This window comes from Babylonia areolata, chromosome 15 (assembly GCF_041734735.1).
Source record: "Babylonia areolata isolate BAREFJ2019XMU chromosome 15, ASM4173473v1, whole genome shotgun sequence".
Lineage (NCBI taxonomy): Eukaryota > Metazoa > Mollusca > Gastropoda > Neogastropoda > Buccinidae > Babylonia > Babylonia areolata.
This window is the reverse complement of record NC_134890.1, coordinates 408,503-427,647: the sequence shown is the minus strand read 5'-3', so window position 1 is coordinate 427,647 and position 19,145 is coordinate 408,503. Positions and strand designations below refer to the sequence as shown.

The 19,145-nt window shown below is 43.0% G+C and overlaps 1 protein-coding gene across 2 annotated transcripts in view; it reads right to left on the bottom strand.

Annotated features, from left to right (window-relative positions):
* The window catches only part of LOC143290347 (pyruvate dehydrogenase (acetyl-transferring) kinase, mitochondrial-like), a 38,622-nt gene extending 20,311 nt beyond the window's left edge, over nucleotides 1-18,311 (bottom strand). For both annotated transcript variants that reach the window (XR_013056368.1, XM_076599703.1), the window contains exons 1-2: nucleotides 17,665-18,311; nucleotides 8,292-8,430 (exon numbers count right to left, since the gene is read on the bottom strand). Coding sequence is in view for 1 of the 2 variants with exons in the window: in XM_076599703.1 (XP_076455818.1) it covers nucleotides 8,292-8,430; nucleotides 17,665-17,785 (260 nt within the window). In the remaining variant the exon portion in view is untranslated. The remainder of the gene's footprint in view (nucleotides 1-8,291; nucleotides 8,431-17,664) is intronic.
* Between the last annotated feature and the right edge of the window lie 834 nt (nucleotides 18,312-19,145).

Genomic DNA, 19,145 nt, shown 5'->3' with positions numbered 1-19,145 from the left:
CAGACCTCCCTGATACCTGCCACAGACATACAGACCTCAGTGATACCTGCCACAGACATACAGACCTCCCTGATACCTGCCACAGACATACAGACCTCAGTGATACCTGCCACAGACATACAGACCTCAGTGATACCTGTCACAGACATACAGACCTCCCTGATACCTGCCACAGACATACAGACCTCCCTGATACCTGTCACAGACATACAGACCTCCCTGATACCTGCCACAGACATACAGACCTCCCTGATACCTGCCACAGACATACAGACCTCAGTGATACCTGCCACAGACATACAGACCTCAGTGATACCTGCCACAGACATACAGACCTCAGTGATACCTGCCACAGACATACAGACCTCCCTGATACCTGCCACAGACATACAGACCTCAGTGATATGCACTTGTATGTATCCTAATTTCTACTATCAGTGTTTGTGTATGATTTTCGATTTATGTTCCTATCTTTTTATGTACTATCCCCCCCACCCCCACCCCACCCCCAATATTCCTTGTGACACCAGTATACTTGGTGATAAAGACATATTCTATTCTATAAACCTGATGATTCATGCTGTTTGCTGGTTTGCAAGAAATCACGCACACATCCGGTGTTGCTCTCCACAACTGGGGATTTCATCAATAATGAAAAAACAATTAATTATGGCATACAGGTCATCAGTTTCAGTTTCAAGCCACCGAAGTGTGCACACTGATCCATATGTGCAACACTACATGTGCTTAAAAAAAATAGACAGATAGATCGATAGATAGACAAACAGATAACAGAAAGACAGACAGATAAATGGATAGTTTCAATTTCAGTTTTAATTTCTCAAGGAGGCATCACTGTTTCTGGACAGATCCATAACTCTCTCTGTACGAACGGCGAAAGAGATGACGTTAACAGCGTTTCACTCCAATTACCATCATCAAAATATTGCAAGCGGAAGGCTCTTATACTGAAGAGGTGAATGTTGACAAAGAATACCACAATTCTGACGACGGAAGCTAAAGGTTGGGTCATTCAGACACCCACTGGACATCCGAGGGGTCTGTGTAGAGGAGAAGAGAGGACTGGCCGTAACTGAGTAGGTTAATCAGGCGTTGAGTGCATGAACTGTATATATTTAATATTTGTATTTGTATTCCTTTTCATCACAACAGATTTCTCTGTGTGAAATTCGGGCTGCTCTCCCCAGGGAGAGTGTGTCGCTACACTACAGCGCCACCCATTTTTTTCCTTCGTGCAGTTTTATTTGTTTTTCCTATCGAAGTGGATTTTTCTACAGAATTTTGCCAGGAACAACCCTTTTGTTGCCGTGGGTTCTTTTACGTGCGCTAAGTGCATGCTGCACACAGGACCTTGGTTTATCGTCTCATCCGAATGACTAGCGTCCAGACCACCACTCAAGGCCTAGTGGAGGGGGAGAAAATATTGGCGGCTGAGCCGTGATTCGAACCAGCGCCCTCAGATTCTCTCACTTCCTAGGCGGATGCGTTACCTCTAGGCCATCACTCCACTGCACCTATCAGAGTCGATTTCTTCTACAGGATTTCGCTAGAGGACAACACTCTCATTGCCGTGGGTTCTTTTCCGGTGTGCCAAGTGCGTGCTGCACATGGGACCTCTATAATGCATCCTCCACGTGTTGCCTCCATAACAATTCCTTTAAGTGTTGCACAGCTGCAAGAGCTGCTGTATTTCATGTGGATAATCAGGGTTTTATTACGTTATATTGGGAACTAATGAATCTGCTTTTGCTCATATGATTATGCAAATATATTTATGTGTGTGTTCTTTGTGTTCCTGAATGTGTTAAAAAAAAAAATTTAAAAAACAAAACAAAAAACAACTGTTTATGGTTTGTATTCAGTTATGGAAATACCCATCTTGTTAATCTGGTGTGTGTGTGTGTGTGTGTGTGTGTGTGTGTGTGTGTGTGACTGACATGATATAGTACTTTGAGAGCCCAGAAAGTGCTACATATTACACAAATGTACTATCCTTGTTACTGTTACCAATGTTCTTCTTCCTATTACTACCACTTCTTCTTAACTTCTCACTATCATTGTCATCATCAAGTGCAAGTGTGTGTGGGTGCAGCATGTAAGTGCACGTGTGTGTGGGTGCAGCATGTAAGTGTGTGTGGGTGCAGCATGTAAGTGTGTGTGGGTGTAGCATGTAAGTGTGTGTGGGTGCAGCATGTAAGTGTGTGTGGGTGCAGCATGTAAGGTCAAGTGTGTGTGGGTGCAGCATGTAAGTGTGTGTGGGTGCAGCATGTAAGTGTAAGTGTGTGTGGGTGCAGCATGTAAGTGTGTGTGGGTGCAGCATGTAAGTGTAAGTGTGTGTGGGTGCAGCATGTAAGTGTGTGTGGGTGCAGCATGTAAGTGTGTGTGGGTGCAGCATGTAAGTGTAAGTGTGTGTGGGTGCAGCATGTAAGTGTGTGTGGGTGCAGCATGTAAGTTTAAGTGTGTGTGGGTGCAGCATGTAAGTGTGTGTGGGTGCAGCATGTAAGTGTGTGTGGGTGCAGCATGTAAGTTTAAGTGTGTGTGGGTGCAGCATGTAAGTGTGTGTGGGTGCAGCATGTAAGTTTAAGTGTGTGTGGGTGCAGCATGTAAGTGTGTGTGGGTGCAGCATGCAAGTGTGTGTGGGTGCAGCATGTAAGTGTGTGTGGGTGCAGCATGTAAGTGTGTGTGGGTGCAGCATGTAAGTGTAAGTGTGTGTGGGTGCAGCATGTAAGTGTGTGTGGGTGCAGCATGTAAGTGTGTGTGTGTGCAGCATGTAAGTGTGTGTGGGTGCAGCATGTAAGTGTGTGTGTGTGCAGCATGTAAGTGTGTGTGGGTGCAGCATGTAAGTGTGTGTGTGTGCAGCATGTAAGTGTGTGTGGGTGCAGCATGTAAGTGTGTGTGGGTGCAGCATGTAAGTGTGTGTGGGTGCAGCATGTAAGTGCAAGTGTGTGTGGGTGCAGCATGTAAGTGCAAGTGTGTGGGGGTGCAGCATGTAAGTGCAAGGGAAGGATGGAGAGAGTGTGACAAACATTTATAATATTTACATGAGCTGTGCGTCACAATAACGTCTTTATTAACACTCATTTCCCTCCACATAACAATTCAGCTACTGACATTTTTCCCCCCTGTGTTTCATTTCCTGACGACTGCAGCTTACACTGCTGGCTATTGTTCAGGGTTTGTGTCAGATGATGTGGTGTCAACTGTGATACCTGCTCTATCTCTCTCTGCTTCAACTTGAGACTGGACAACATGACGTGGTGTGTGCACGAGGCGATGTAGAGTGCTCCGTGCTCTATTTCTCTCTGCTCTATTTCTCTCTGCTCTATTTCTCTCTGCTCTATTTCTCTCTGCTCTATTTCTCTCTGTGCTCCGTGCTCTATTTCTCTCTGCTCTATTTCTCTCTGCTCTATTTCTCTCTGCTCTATTTCTCTCTGCTCTATTTCTCTCTGTGCTCCGTGCTCTGTTTCTCTCTGTGTACAAAATGCACAACCACTTGCCACCAAAATATCTGAAACGCCAGCTTACCATGGACTCCTGCTGATATGGCTCTGACGAGTAAAGTTTACCACACACCTGAATTGGTATGTTCAAAACGACGGGTGCAATAGCCGAGTGGTTAAAGCATTGGACTTTCAATCTGAGGGTCCCGGGTTCGAATCACGGTGACGGCGCCAGGTGGGTAAAGGGTGGAGAATTTTACAATCTCCCAGGTCAACATATGTGCAGACCTGCCAGTGCCTGAACCCCCTTCGTGTGTATATGCAAGCAGAAGATCAAATACGCACGTTAAAGATCCTGTAATCCATGTCAGCGTTCGGTGGGTTATGGAAACAAGAACATATCCAGCATGCACACCCCCGAAAATGGAGTATGGCTGCCTACATGGCGGGGTAAAAAACGGTCATACACGTAAAAGCCCACTCGTGTGCATACGAGTGAACGCAGAAGAAGAAGAAATGTTCAAAACTAGTCTTGCCCTTTTGAGTTACACCTGGACGAGTCTCCCTCCCTCTGTTTACACACACAGGTAGCTCTCTGTTCTCAAATCAAACCTGCATCCATATTTTCAACTCTTCTTGCTTTTACTTACTCAGATCTGGAAACTACTGTGGTCAAACAATGAGGACATTTACACATGCCTCACTCATTGGTGCTGATCAGTTGTTTTTGCTTCTTTTTCTCTCTCTTTCTCTCTCTCTTCTTTCTCTTTGTTTTCAGCTTGTTTTGTTTTGTTTTGAATATATATATGGTTCACTCTTTCCATACGAACGGCGAAAGAGACGACGTTAACAGCGTTTCACCCCAATTACCATCATCAAAATATTGCAAGCGGAAGGCTCTTATACTGAAGACGTGAATGTTTACAAAGAATACCACATTTCTGACGACGGAAGCTACAGGTTGGGTCATTCAGACACCCACTGGACATCTGAGGGGTCTGTGTAGAGAAGAGAGGACTGGCCGTACTGAGTGAGTTAAATGAATTCCTCTCTGTTCACTCCTAAAGATAGCTGTAGTTGTACAGGTAGCATTGAGGGTGGTAGTTTTTGTAGTATGAGCTGCATCTGTCATACGTGGAAAAGGCAAACCACAGCAAAAGTGTCACTGTAGTAATCTGATCGTTCATCCTTTGTAATGTTTCTATACTGATGATCTCAGTATAGATTTTTTTTTTTTTTTTTTTTTTAGGGTCTTGCTTCTGGAAGTGGGGCCTGGGCCCTTCCAGCTGAACTGGGGGAGTTTTGATGGTCTTAACCCAGGGCAGACAGTTTTCCTTAGGTCTTTCTTTGACTCTTTTTTTTCTGCTAGGTACATGCGCCCTCCTAGTTCTGTCGTGTCTATATCGCCAGAAGTGGCGTCTGCGACGTACACCACCAGATCCAGATCTCTCTCTATCTCTCTCTCTCTCTCTCATTCTCCTATCTATATATATGCCAATGTGTGTGCTTGTGCATATGCATGTGTGTGTGCATGTGTATGTGTGTGTGTGTGTGTGTGTGTGTGTGTGTGTGTGTGTCTGTGTGCCAGTCTGTGTGTGGGAGGAGGAGGGGGAGAGTGTGTGTGGGGGGTATGTCTGTCTGGATGTCTGTCTGTCTGTGTTAACAAAAAGCAAAGCAACTCGTCTGAAATTGAGAAAAATAACTTTGCCAAGACCAAGGACCCATAGTTCCCCCTCCGCCCCCCCCCCCCCCCCCCCCACCTTCCCCTAAAAAGGAACAAAAGAGGGCGAAGGGAGATGTTTGGGAAGAAAGCAAACATTAAACCCTCCAGTGACTTTTGCTGCTGATATTATCATCGTCGCTTACAGGGAGAGGGAGGGGTGGGGGGGGGGGGGGGGAGGGGGGGAGCAATCAAAAGCCTCATATGACTTCTTTTTTCTTTTTTTTTTGTAAGTGGTGTTAAGCCCCACTTACTTCTGACCTCCTTTAAAAAAAAAAAAAAAATGCCTGACTGAAGTTTGCCACAGATAAAAACACAGCAGTATGAATCAGCAGAACATCAACAACACACAAAACAGTCCTTTCTTTAAATATGCCTGACTGAAGTTTGCCACAGATAAAAACACAGCAGTATGAATCAGCAGAACATCAACAACACACAAAACAGTCCTTTCTTTAAATATGCCTGACTGAAGTTTGCCACAGATAAAAACACAGCAGTATGAACCAGCAGAACATCAACAACACACAAAACAGTCCTTTCTTTAAATATGCCTGACTGAAGTTTGCCACAGATAAAAACACAGCAGTATGAACCAGCAGAACATCAACAACACACAGAACAGTCCTTTCTTTAAATATGCCTGACTGAAGTTTGCCACAGATAAAAACACAGCAGTATGAACCAGCAGAACATCAACAACACACAGAACAGTCCTTTCTTTAAATATGCCTGACTGAAGTTTGCCACAGATTAAAACACAGCAGTATGAACCAGCAGAACATCAACAACACACAGAACAGTCCTTTCTTTAAATATGCCTGCCTGAAGTTTGCCACAGATAAAAACACAGCAGTATGAACCAGCAGAACATCAACAACACACAGAACAGTCCTTTCTTTAAATATGCCTGCCTGAAGTTTGCCACAGATAAAAACACAGCAGTATGAATCAGCAGAACATCAACAACACACACAACAGTCCTTTCTTTAAATATGCCTGCCTGAAGTTTGCCACAGATAAAAACACAGCAGTATGAACCAGCAGAACATCAACAACACACAGAACAGTCCTTTCTTTAAATATGCCTGACTGAAGTTTGCCACAGATAAAAACACAGCAGTATGAATCAGCAGAACATCAACAACACACACAACAGTCCTTTCTTTAAATATGCCTGCCTGAAGTTTGCCACAGATAAAAACACAGCAGTATGAACCAGCAGAACATCAACAACACACAGAACAGTCCTTTCTTTAAATATGCCTGACTGAAGTTTGCCACAGATAAAAACACAGCAGTATGAATCAGCAGAACATCAACAACACACAAAACAGTCCTTTCTTTAAATATGCCTGCCTGAAGTTTGCCACAGATAAAAACACAGCAGTATGAATCAGCAGAACATCAACAACACACAGAACAGTCCTTTCTTTAAATATGCCTGCCTGAAGTTTGCCACAGATAAAAACACAGCAGTATGAACCAGCAGAACATCAACAACACACAGAACAGTCCCCATCGCCCTTCCGTCTCTAGCTGTCGAGGAGGCAGGGGGCAGAATGGTTAAGACACTCACCTGTCAACACAGTGTGTCTGCGAGGGTCTGGGTTTGAATCTTTGTCTTGCTCTGTCTACCAAGTGCACCGAGCAGGGCTGGTGTGAAGGTCAATCAGTTGTGACCATCAGAACACAGAGGTCACTGCTGTCTGGACTATCAATCAGTTGTGACCATCAGAACACAGAGGTCACTGCTGTCTGGACTATCAATCAGTTGTGACCATCAGGACACAGAGGTCACTGCTGTCCCGACTATCTGGGCTAGAATTTGATCACAGTGGAGAGCGTCTTGCCCAAGTTACATCCCCACTCTCTCGGCCAAGAGGGTTTCAGGACAGTCGGTGTTGGGATGGTTCCCAAAGACCAACTTAGCCCTCAATGCTGCAGCACTAAGAGCCAGTGCAATCTTGCCTCCTAGTTTGACAGTCATAGTCCTTCACAAAAGACTAAGCCGTAAATGATTTCCAAATGCAGTGGAGAAATCATTGATCGTACGGCTCTTACTTTGGGTATAAGTGCTAGTATAATGACCAGTCGTTGACACATCTCTGATTTAAGTGCTAGTGTACTGACCAGTCATTAACACATCTCTCATTAAAGTGCTAGTGTACTACCCAGCCACTGACACATCTCTGATTTAAGTGCTAGTGTACTGACCAGTCACTGACACATTACGTGCTAGTGTACTGACAAGTCGTTAACACATCTCTGATATGTGCTAGTATAGTGACCTGATATAAGTACCTGTGTACTGACTAGATGCTGAGACATCTCTGATATAAGTGCTCGTGTACTGACCAGTCTCTGACACATTAAGTGCTACAGTACTGACCAGTCGTTGACAATGTCTGTACATGAACGAACCAGTCACTGACAATGAGTGCACATGTAATAACCAGTCGGTGACAATGGGTGCACATGTACTGACCAGTCGTTGACAATGAGTGCACGTGTACCGACCAGTCATTGACAATGAGTGCACGTGTACTGACCTGTCACCGAGAAAGAGTGCACATGTACTGACATGTCATTGACAATGAGTGTACATGTACCGACCAGTCGTTGACAAAGAGTGAAGGTTACCAGCCGCCATGGCAAAGTGGTTAGCGTCGCGGACTGACGGCTGGGAGGACGCGGGTTCGAATCCCAGCGGAGGTGGGTTTTTCGGCCCGTGGCCGGCTCCTACCCAGAGTTGAGTGTGCTGTGGGCTTAAATGGGGAGACTGGGACCACACAGTCGAGTGTCATCCGCTTCAAGGATGCGTCTTTGGGTGTGCTGCTCTAATTACTTGACCAACACTGCAAGTGTCTGTATCTCTCGGGCCTGGTTAACGCCGGGATATCATTATCATCTGGTGTGTGGCCTCCTGGCGACCTAACATTGATGGTTCCCTGCGGACTGCCGACGCTGGAACTGTGACGGACGAACCCGGGTGTGGCCGTGTATGGGGGAATCTAAATGAGTGGCGTGGGAGTAATGCCACTGAAACGGTGCAGATGATGGGGCAGCAAAAAAAAAAGAAAAAAAAAAAAGAGTGAAGGTGTACTGACCAGTCGTTGACGCAGACGACGGAGGGCATGCGAAGCAGGGTGGTGGGCAGGTGTTTGATCTCCTGCATGATGTTGGCCAGTCGCACCGGCAGCTCCTTCCGCAGGAACTCAAACGAGGCTTCGGGTGTCCCCTCCCGGTCTGACCACAAAATAAACACACACAAAAATATAACATGAACGATGTGGATACTTACTTACTTAGCGCCTATCCTCAGTCGAAGACCAAGCTCCAAGCACATTACAAACACAGGATCATTAGATATGGATACTTACTAACTTAGCGCCTATCCTTAGTCAGAAACCAAGCTCTAAGCGCTATACAAACACAGGATCAATAGATGTGGATACTTACTAACTTAGCGCCTATCCTCAGTCGGAAACCAAGCTCTAAGCGCTATACAAACACGGGGTCATTTGCACAACAGGCTGCCTACCTGGGCAGAGCCGACTGACAGCTGCCATTGGGCGCTCATCGTTTGTTTCCTGTGTCATTCCATCAGATTTCTGGCAAGCACACATACACACTCAGACAGACTTGTAACATTTTACGTGTATGACCGTTTTTGTTAATTTACCCTGCCATGTTGGCAACCAAACTCTGTTTTTCAGGGCACTTTACATGAAAGAAAAAGTTACAAATTACACAAACCATTCATGACCACTCTCTCTCCTCCCCCCCTCCCCCCCTCTCTCTCTCCAGCTCTCCCTCCCCCCTCTCCCATTCTTGGCACTGGATGCAAAGTGAGTTGGCAGGCATGGGGTGGTGTTTGGAGAAGCAGGTAACCAAGAGTGCTTACAGATGGGTTCTGAAAAAGATGAGTTTTGAGTGTGGGGCGAAAGGTAGAGACCGAGTCCGATGAATGTTTCGGTTTGTACCATGCACCACTGATGACCATCTAATAATAATAATAATAATAATGGTATTTATATAGCGCTGGATCTTGTGCAGAGACAAATCAAAGCGCTTTCGCACCAGTCATTCACACGCATGCATCACTCTAAAACTGTAGAAACTAAAGACAAGGAAGGGCAGGCAAGGGAGGCTATTTTGGGAAGAGGTGGGTTTTAAGGCCAGACTTGAAAGAGCTGAGTGTAGAGACTTGACGAAGCGAAAGAGGAAGTTCATTCCAATCGCAAGGTCCAGAGACAGAGAAAGAACGGCGGCCAACAGTCAAGTGTTTGAATCTGGGTATGCGTAAACAGAGTGGATCCGAAGCCGATCGTAGTGAGTGAGATGGAGTGTAGAGGTGAAGGCAGCCGCAGAGATAGGAAGGGGCAGTTTTGTGAATGCATCTATAACATAGAGTGCTGATCTTGTACTTTATTCAGTGTGAGACAGGGAGCCAGTGGAGATGTTGCAAAAGAGGAGTGATGTGCTGATCTTAATCTTTATTCTGTGTGAGACAGGGAGCCAGTGGAGATGTTGCAAGAGAGGAGTGATGAGCTCAGATCTTTTCTTTCTGAGGACAAGTCGGGCAGCAGAGTTTTGTATGTGCTGAAGGGACTGAATGGATGAAGCAGGCAGACCAGACCTTACATCCCCCTTCCTCAACTTATTGTACCCCCTCCCCCATCTTCCCTCGTACCCTGCCACCTACTACAGGCTGTGTTTTGTCAAAAAATACACTGAAAAAAAAATCAGTGTTTTGGTTTGTATGAACATAATTCATGGCTCATTAAAGAAGGAAAACAGAAAACAAACTTGACTGCAACACAGTAATGTACCACCATTCTTCTTCTTATCATTATCATCAACATCATCATCATTATTATCATTGTAATGATCACCAGCATCTTAAGCACTATCGTCATTATCATCATGTATATATGCCCTTTCTTTGGTCCGAGACTTAACTCTAAGAATCATTATTATCATTGTAATGATCACCAGCATCTTAATCACTATCGTCATTATCATCATGTATATATGCCCTTTCTTTGGTCCGAGACTTAACTCTAAGAATCATTATTATCATTGTAATGATCACCAGCATCTTAAGCACAGAATCATTATTATCATTGTAATGATCACCAGCATCTTAAGCACTATCGTCATTATCATCATGTATATATGCCCTTTCTTTGGTCCGAGACTTAACTCTAAGAATCATTATTATCATTGTAATGATCACCAGCATCTTAAGCACAGAATCATTATTATCATTGTAATGATCACCAGCATCTTAATCACTATCGTCATTATCATCATGTATATATGCCCTTTCTTTGGTCCGAGACTTAACTCTAAGAATCATTATTATCATTGTAATGATCACCAGCATCTTAAGCACAGAATCATCATTATCATTGTAATGATCACCAGCATCTTAAGCACTATCATCATTATCATCATGTATATATGCCCTTTCTTTGGTCCGAGACTTAACTGTAAGAATCATTATTATCATTGTAATGATCACCAGCATCTTAAGCACTATCATCATTATCATCATGTATATATGCCCTTTCTTTGGTCCGAGACTTAACTGTAAGAATCATTATTATCACTGTAATGATCACCAGCATCTTAAGCACAGAATCATTATTATCATTGTAATGATCACCAGCATCTTAAGCACTATCGTCATTATCATCATGTATATATGCCCTTTCTTTGGTCCGAGACTTAACTCTAAGAATCATTATTATCATTGTAATGATCACCAGCATCTTAATCACTATCGTCATTATCATCATGTATATATGCCCTTTCTTTGGTCCGAGACTTAACTCTAAGAATCATTATTATCATTGTAATGATCACCAGCATCTTAAGCACAGAATCATTATTATCATTGTAATGATCACCAGCATCTTAAGCACTATCATCATTATCATCATGTATATATGCCCTTTCTTTGGTCCGAGACTTAACTCTAAGAAAGTTACAAACACAGAGTCATTTGCACACCAGGCTGCTGATCTGGAGATAGCCAACCAAGAACTGCCTTTACACGGTCAAATTTCATTGCTGGGAATGAAATGATATGATGTTCCTGTGCTGTGTGCACTCTATGCGTGCAATAAGTTTCATATCAAATGAAGTAAGAATATCACTGACTCAGACAGCGGTATCAAGCGACGTCATGATCAATGGGATGGACGGACAAGGCAGACAGGGAATACACTTCCACTGCAGTTTACTCACAAACATATACATCAACAGTCACGTGACACACACACACACATGTATACATGCTTTTTTTTTTTCACTCTCTTACATATTATGTAATCATGTATACACACATCCCTCTCTCTCTCTCTCTCCCCCTCTATATCACACACACACACACACACACACACACACACACACACACACCTCTTTTTCATATATGATATGCATGCTTTCACAGCCCAAGGCATACAAATTTTCTGATGTTATCAATCTAATATAACACAGGCTCACAGGCACACAGACACACGTGTATTTAAACACACACACACACACACACACACACACACAGAAGCCTCTCCAGCTACCACATAAAACTTGAAAGCCAGACCTTAAAAGCATTCTAACAGTCTATTTATCTCAGTGCTCTATTGAAAGCATACTGCGCATCAAATAATTTAATTTCTGATGTTATCTGACAGTGCAGACATCACATACGGCAGTTCTTTGAGTAGTTTGATGTCAAGTTTATTCCCTTTAGACATCCCATACGGCAGTTCTTTGAGTAGTTTGATGTCAAGTTTATTCCCTGCAGACATTACATAGGGCAGTTCTTTGAGTAGTTTGATGTCAAGTTTATTCCCTGCAGACATCCCATACGGCAGTTCTTTGAGTAGTTTGATGTCAAGTTTATTCCCTGCAGACATCCCATACAGCAGTTCTTTGAGTAGTTTGATGTCAAGTTTATTCCCTGCAGACATCCCATACGGCAGTTCTTTGAGTAGTTTGATGTCAAGTTTATTCCCTGCAGACATCCCATACGGCAGTTCTTTGAGTAGTTTGATGTCAACTTTATTCCCTGCAGACATCACATACGGCAGTTCTTTGAGCAGTTTGATGTCAACTTTATTTCCTGCAGACATCCCATACGGCAGTTCTTTGAGTAGTTTGATGTCAAGTTTATTTCCTGCAGACATCCCATACGGGAGTTATTTGAGTAGTTTGATGTCAACTTTATTCCCTGCAGACATCCTACACGGCAGTTCTTTGAGTAGTTTGATGTCAAGTTTATTCCCTGCAGACATCCCATACGGCAGTTCTTTGAGTAGTTTGATGTCAAGTTTATTCCCTGCAGACATTCCATACGGCAGTTCTTTGAGTAGTTTGATGTCAAGTTTATTCCCTGCAGACATCCCATACAGCAGTTCTTTGAGTAGATTGATGTCAACTTTATTCCCTGCAGACATCACATACGGCAGTTCTTTGAGCAGTTTGATGTCAACTTTATTTCCTGAAGACATCATATACGGCAGTTCTTTGAGTAGTTTGATGTCAAGTTTATTTCCTGCAGACATCCCATACGGCAGTTCTTTGAGTAGTTTGATGTCAAGTTTATTCCCTGCAGACATCCCATACGGCAGTTCTTTGAGTAGTTTGATGTCAACTTTATTCCCTGCAGACATCCCATACGGCAGTTCTTTGAGTAGTTTGATGTCAAGTTTATTCCCTGCAGACATCCCATACGGCAGTTCTTTGAGTAGTTTGATGTCAAGTTTATTCCCTGCAGACATCCCATACGGCAGTTCTTTGAGTAGTTTGATGTCAAGTTTATTCCCTGCAGACATCCCATACGGCAGTTCTTTGAGTAGTTTGATGTCAACTTTATTTCCTGCAGACATCACATACGGCAGTTCTTTGAGTAGTTTGATGTCAACTTTATTTCCTGCAGACATCACATACGGCAGTTCTTTGAGTAGTTTGATGTCAACTTTATTTCCTGTAGACATCCCATACGGCAGTTCTTTGAGTAGTTTGATGTCAAGTTTATTCCCTGCAGACATCCCATACGGCAGTTCTTTGAGTAGTTTGATGTCAAGTTTATTTCCTGTAGACATCCTCCCTCACTCCCTATCACCTGCACACTTGCTGACCCACATGAAGTACTCTGAGACCACCCTCAGGTGAAGACGTTAGCAGAATGGTCAAGATACACATCTGCTAGTACAGTGTCTGTAAGGGTGTGAGTTCAATTCCCCATCTCACCACTTTCTCTCAAGCCTTACGGGAAAATCAAACCGACTGTCTAGTCATTTGGATGAGACAACATTTTATTTACCTGTGTGCTAGCTGAATCGGTAGCGTAAGCATCATCAACTTGAAGTTGTGTACCTTGTGTAATGGAGAGAGTTACCACTCTTTACTATTTGTTAATCATATCGTCTCCTGGCCTCATTATTTGTATAATTTCCAGTGGATAAACTACCGAGGCAACCATGTATTTGTTCTGTATTTAATTCAAATTAGCTTTTTATTCAAGACTGGCATAGCCTCTTTAATCCTGAATAAGACACACAGAACACATGGACAATACAGAACAAATACATGGTTGCCTCGGTAGTTTATCCACTGGAAATTATACAAGTAATGAGGCAAGAGACACACACACATCAGCAAACACACACACACACACGCATACATACATACACACACACTCAAACCTCCCCCAAAAACCATCCAATTACACACACACATGCACACACACACACGCACACGAGCACACTCACATGTGAGTACACACGCACACACACACACACACACACTCACCCCACCCCCACCCCCCCAAAAAAAAACACCCAGTTACACACAACACGAGGAACAACAGCAGCTACAACAACAAAATGTAATCACACTCCTGACCGCTCACACTCACGTGAGCACACACACTGACATTGGCACAGCAAATATGGGAGAAAAGAGGCAAGAACCATAATAATTATTGCCATGATAATATCAACAATTCAGTGCAAATTAACCATGAACTGCATCGTGTAAGTCATTCACCGCACGCACACACACACACACACACATACACAAAGCTGACATGGAACATTCACTTTGATTACATCTAAACAAAGGCAAGGAAAAGTATCAATTTTATGAAAATTATAAGCCGCTTTCCCTGGGGAATGGATACAAAAACATTGATTCGTCTTGCCATGGCCCTTGTGAGATCTAAGATAGCCTATGCACAAGAAATATTTTTCAGTGCACCTAAATATCTATTACAAAAGATTCAAAGTGTAGACTGTAAGGCTATCAAAATTGCCCTCGGAGTGCCCTCTCATGCATCCAATCAGGAAACATACAAAACAGCCGGAATTCTTCTCTTAAATGAACATCATGAGTTAGCAACAGCAAAATTCGCTGTGAGATACACTTCAATGACAAAAAAAAATCATTGCTGATGAACTGACAGTAAGATCTGACACTGATTTTCCTAAAAGAGCTAAAGCCATTTCATCACAAGAAACAGTTGCAACTTGCATTTCAAATTTGTTAAAAGAATCTAATGTTAACATGAAAGAGTTAGCTGCAAAACCACATCATTCTCCTGTTCCTTTTTGGGAAATGTTGAAAGCGGATTTTGATATCACTTATTCTGAAACAAAAAAGGAAGAAAACATCAATATCACGACAAGTACTGCCAGAATTCATATAACAGGAAAATATCAGAATCATCTCCATATATTTACAGATGGATCTGTTCTTGATGACAAAAATGCTGGTGCGGCTTTCTATATTCCTGCCTTTAAAGTTGAAAAATCTTACTTTATTGGAAAACATCTTTCCATATTCACAGCTGAGCTAACTGCTGTTATACAAGCTCTGAACTACTTAGTGAGCCATCAAATAATTTTCTCGAAAACTGCATTCTTTGTTGATTCCAAATCAGTACTTTATGCTCTAGAATTATTCAGCCTTGAAACAAGACCTGACTTAGTTATTGAGGCAAATCATTTGGTACATTGTTTAAGGATTAAAGGGACTGAGGTCAGGTTTTGTTGGGTGCCTTCTCATGTGGGCATTAATGGCAATGAAACTGCTGATAAAGCAGCTAAAAGAGGAGCACAAGATTCAGAAAAATCGACAAAAATACATGTCCGTCTCTCCATAAAAGAGTCATACACAGTAACACTTTGTTAGAAAAATCAGCATGGGGTCGATTTCATAACCGATGGAAGTTAAAGTTTTTAAACCATAAAAGAACATTATTCCCCGAGAATATTATTAAAGAAAAGATACCGAATCCATCAGCTTGCTATACAAGATTAATAACCTCCACTTTCTTCCGTATAAAACTTGATGTGCTGAAGATTAAGTATAGTAAAAATGTTACATGCATCTGTGTGGTAAGCAGTTCAGCCTGCATCATTGTTTGTTTCACTGTCAGCAGTTACGTACCTTCTTGCCCAAGTATTTCAAAGAGAATAACTACTCTGCAGATGATCTTTGTAAAGTTATTTCTGATGAGGTTCTTATGGTCGAACTTTCACAGGCATTAGTTCATAGCCCTATTTCTACATTTCTTTAATGCACTTCAGAATTGTGTTAATGGTTTCTGATTATTATCATTATTATTATTGAATTGTTACTGTTGAATGTAATTGCATGTTAGTTATACATTTTACGGTAGTTTTCTAGTTTACCTTTTTTCTGTTTTCCTCTTCCTTGCCCCCCGCCCGGCCCCCCTCCCCCCACCACCTTCCACCCCCATGCCCCCCCCCCCCCCTCTTTTTTTTTATCGTCTAATATCACTGATAGTGAAAAGACGCTAAACTAAAGAACGAACACACACACACACATGTACACACACACACACACACACACGTACATACACACACACACACACACACAACATATGTCTCAAAGACTGGGGACAAAAATGGTGTTGTTTTCAGTTGACAGCTGTTCACTTCTTCACTCTTCTGTCACAGCTCTGGCTGTGCCAAGCCTTGCCCTGAGTTGTCAGTGTGTGTGTGTGTGTGTGTGTGTGTGTGTGTGTGTGTGTGTGTGCGTGTGTGTGTGTGCTTGTGTGTGTGTGCTTGTGCTTGTGTGTGTGTGTGTGTGAGTTTGTGTGTGTGTGTGCTTGTGTGTGTGTGCTTGTGCTTGTGTGTGTGTGTGTGTGTGTGTGTGAGTGTCATTGTGAGTGTGTGTATGTACATGTGTGTGTGTGTGTGTGTGTGCAAGTGCATGTATGCACGCATATGCATGCACAACTGATCTGTCCTTATGTGGGTGTTTTTTTTAAGTTTGTTATTGTTGTTTTTCCTTATGTGTGTAAAGAGAACAGCGTGCATGGCAGGCAAAGCCACATAATCAGAATGCGAACAATGAACAACATGCCAAGTCCACAGATAACAACAACACATCAATTAGAGGTTGACATCATTCACAAATCTCAATAATCCACTTCATATTTTGTTTTGGCAACCAGCCCCCTCCTATTGTCAAAGCATTGCTCAGCTGTTAAAAGATGGACTGGTTCAAATCATCTATCATATTTTCATATGCATGTGCCATGTATAATATGTGTGCACTATATTTATGCAAGTGTATCATTTGCTTGGTACAGTTTGGTGTGCATATTACTGTATAACACTGGTATCATGTATTCAATGTATATTGTGTGTTTTGAAAAGTAGCTAAGGCAGTTTTCTGGATTATAAGAATGCTGTAGTATCTATATTCTCTTTCTTCTTCTTCTTTTTATCATTATCATTACCAACTATTGTTTATAAGTAAACCAGTCTACCACAAAGGCCTACTGCAGGTGGCTGCCACTCTTTTCAGTGATGATCACATCAAGTAACCCATGATCCTTGAGTCATGATATGATGTGAATGAAATTGTTATTGAAAATAAACGAATAAATAAATGACTAAATAAGTAAGTAAATAATTTGATAAACAAAATAATAAACAGATAAACGAATAAATGAATAAACAAACAAATAAACATAATCAAATAATTCACAGAAAATTAAGTTTTAAGTACCGGTACACACCAACTGGTTTACATTTATGTTCTGCCCTTACCCACGAAATAAAACGGGGGTGCATTGGGAGAGGGGGGGGGGCAGGGTGAAGATGAAGGTATATGGTTACCGCCCCCCCTCCCCCCCACCCCCCACACACCCAAATGGGTAAAAGTAAATACACCATTACACAGCAATTTCACATCCGGTCCGCCAGCAAAATGACAGAACTGAATGAATAAATGTAAACAAAATCGCTGAAGGAATAAGTGAGGTGATTGAGAAAGGATGTGGGGGGGGGGGGGGGGGAGTAAGCTTTTTGGAGAACGATTCTAATTCCATGTGTTAGGCGACAAATAAGCCTGCCTGCCTACCTATTCATGCGTCGGTCCGACGAGAGACTCCATCAAGGATTAGAGGATGCTACAAAACGTTAACAGACTCACCAACTCCAAAGTTGACCAAAGTTTGGACGGACAGCGGCAGCGGGTGGAAATGAGAATAGTGCTCCAGGTACTTCGCTGTTTGCTGGGCTGTCAGCTGAAGCAGACGACGTGAAATTTTCATCTTGCCGGTTCAAGTGGTTCTTCTCACCACAACAAATTGGTCGGTAAATATTGGAAGCCAAACGAACTTGAAGCTCCTCTTTCGTTAGCATCTAATCCTGGAGAGAACGCTGTCGCTCACAAACACACGAAAACGCCAACTGAACACCACAGCTGAGCCCCACACGTTTTCGTTCGAACAGCTCACCGAAATTTGCCATCGTTGGTGGAAAATCCCCTATAAATAGATGGAAAGGCGAAGGACCTTGACCCGTGACTCATTTGCATAGGGAATTACCATTCCTCGCTCTCAAAACAACACAACAGGTTCTCCAACGGAGTAGCCTAAATTATCCCAGACTAAATTTACACCAGTCAGTTGTTCGCGCAATTTCTATACAAGTTGCGCATTGGTATCCAACTTGGCAGAGAGACGGGGGGAAGAAATTATAGTAACATCAGAACGATGAGTTTGCCAGCTGCACTTTGGACCAACCAGTGCTACGGAGACCAATCAAATGTGACGTTGAAGACGACGCCTCTCTGGTCTCCTTTCACAAACTGACAACACACAATGTCGGCCCTTTATCTTTCTGGGTACGGGACCAGCTGAAACCGGTCAAAACTGTGCTTATCCGGCGACCCTGTGTAACGTCAGGCCAACGAGTGAAACTTTTTTTATTATGTTTCCTTGTTTTTTTTTGTTTTTTTTTTTTGTTCGCATGTTGAGCTCAGCCGAGGTCAGCTGAAAAACACAAAGGTTAAACACAAATGCGAACGTTATCGTGTTGAGAATACCCCCCCCCCCCCCTCTCTCTCTCTCTCTCTCTCTCTCTCTCTCTTCTCTCTCTCAGTCTGTATGTTAGTTTGTGCGCGAGCATCAGTCTCTGGCAGTGTCTGTCTGTACCAATGCATACGTACGCGTAAGTGTACGTGCATGCGCGTGTCTCTCAGTAGATCAGTGTGTGGTGTGTGTGTGTGTGTGTGTGTGTGTGTGTGAGTACTTGTGCGCGCGCATGCTTGCCGCACCGGCGTGTGTATGTGTGTCAGTGCACGCGCGCCGGCGCGTGTGTGTGTGTGTGTGTCACGGTGTGTGTGTGTGTCACGGTGTGCCAGTGTGTGTGTGTGTGTGTGTGTGTGTGTGTGTTGTGGTTGGTGGGTGGGTGGCGCGTACGGCGGCGTGTACATACAACATTAAACACACTGACTCCAGTAAATAACATTATATGTCCTCTGTGGTAAACAGGTAGGTGTTACTTTATTCTGAACAGCTGGAGGCAGGGACTATATGGCAGGAAAAAAATATATATATATATATGTCAGTATCTGAAAATGGATTTCTTCACTGCCGACAGCTTTAAAACTGAAAAAAATATATATAA